General features: G+C 60.0%; 1 protein-coding gene across 1 annotated transcript in view; it reads left to right on the top strand.

Annotated features, from left to right (window-relative positions):
* Window positions 1-1,466, top strand: part of LOC103597333 (protein unc-93 homolog A-like) — a 35,862-nt gene that overhangs the window by 23,417 nt on the left and 10,979 nt on the right. Inside the window, exon 7 of the mRNA XM_008581156.1 lies at window positions 880-1,011. Within this exon, the coding sequence (XP_008579378.1) occupies window positions 880-1,011 (132 nt within the window). The remainder of the gene's footprint in view (window positions 1-879; window positions 1,012-1,466) is intronic.

The following is a 1,466-nucleotide window of genomic DNA, read 5'->3' on the forward strand; positions in this document are numbered from 1 at the left end:
GGAGCGCCACCGCGCTTCCCAAGCGGCGCACTGTAGCAGTGCGCCACCGGGCCGGCCCATCTTTTTTTTTTTTAAAGTCATTAACAAAAATAGTTTCCTAGTTCCCCAGTGAAGGCCTAAAGGGTCTCAGGGGACCCTTTAGGGGACACAGGGAAAATGACCTACACTTTTCAGTGCCTGCTGAGGGCCGAGTGCTGTGCACACGGTCCTTGTCTTGTCTTTACAATCTCCCTGTGAAGTAGACAACGCCCACTTTACAGATAAGGAAACTGAGGAACGGGGGCATGAATGGCTGCCCGAGATCACAGCGGTGGGGAGTGCTGCGCGAGTCTGTCTTTCTGACCCTGCAGACCCTGCTCTTTCTGTTCCCTGTCACATGTCCAGGTGGTTCTGTGGCTGCTCCCCCGTGACCCCCACCCCATTTAGAAGGCCCAGCTCACACCATGGGGATACCCTCCTCCTGCCACTCTGTAGGTCACCCTAGTGAAAAAGCTTCTTTCTCGCCGTGTCTGAATCCTCATAGCTAGGGGCTCCTCAGGCCCAGACAGATGCCCTTCCTTTCAGACTCGGAGGCAGGTCACACCCAGGTCCTGCCTGGCCGAGGCAGCTGGAGACCAGGGTGAGCTGCAGGTCCACGCCCGGTAGGTGTAGGGCACAGTGTCCATTTAGAGTTGGCAACGTGCACACCTGTCCACTTACAAATTAAAGGTCAAAGATGCACCTGAACAAACCACTTCTGGAGCATTTAAGGAAGCAGTGCCTACGCATAAAGCAGGTATTGGAGAAGACAGCTCCTCTGGCATTAGCCTGTCCTAGACCGCCGGCCCCCTTGGGCAAGTGACCGACCACTCACTCTCCCCGCGCTTCCTCTGCACCCAGGCGCCACCACCCAGCTGTCCTGCCTCATCGCGCTGCTGCTGTGGAGACCTCACCCGGGCCAGCTGGCTGTGTTCTTCGTGTTTTCGGGCCTCTGGGGCGTGGCCGACGCCGTCTGGCAGACGCAGAACAACGGTGAGTGCCCATGCAGACCCAGGTCCTCCCCGGCCTCCCCGTGCGGAGGGCCCAGCAGCCGCAGCCCGCTAGCGTGGGGCCAGGAGACGGGCGTCCTGCTCGGAGCCCTCACTGCCACCCACGCCACGAAAGAGGCACCGTCCTTCCTGGGGTGGGCATCATCCAGCTCAGGCAAAGATGCGGCTCAGCCCTGGGCACGACTTTCCCCTTGTGATGAAGACTCCTCCGTAGTCCTGGCCGGCATGTGAAAGCGTTTCTGAGCAGAGCAATGTGCTCCCGGGCACCGGGTGCAGGGGTACAAGGGTCAACGGCACATTGAGTGCCTCTCGGTTGGGATGGGGAGGTAGGAGTGTCAACTGGAGGAGCGAGCGTGCAGGTCACTGCGGTCAGCTCCTGTGCGTGCTCGGGGCTGCGGGGACAGTTGTGAGACTTCTGGGAGTACCAGGCAGGGTGCT

The sequence above is a fragment of the Galeopterus variegatus genome, unplaced genomic scaffold, assembly GCF_000696425.1.
Source record: "Galeopterus variegatus unplaced genomic scaffold, G_variegatus-3.0.2 Scaffold2284, whole genome shotgun sequence".
NCBI classification, from domain to species: Eukaryota; Metazoa; Chordata; class Mammalia; order Dermoptera; family Cynocephalidae; genus Galeopterus; species Galeopterus variegatus.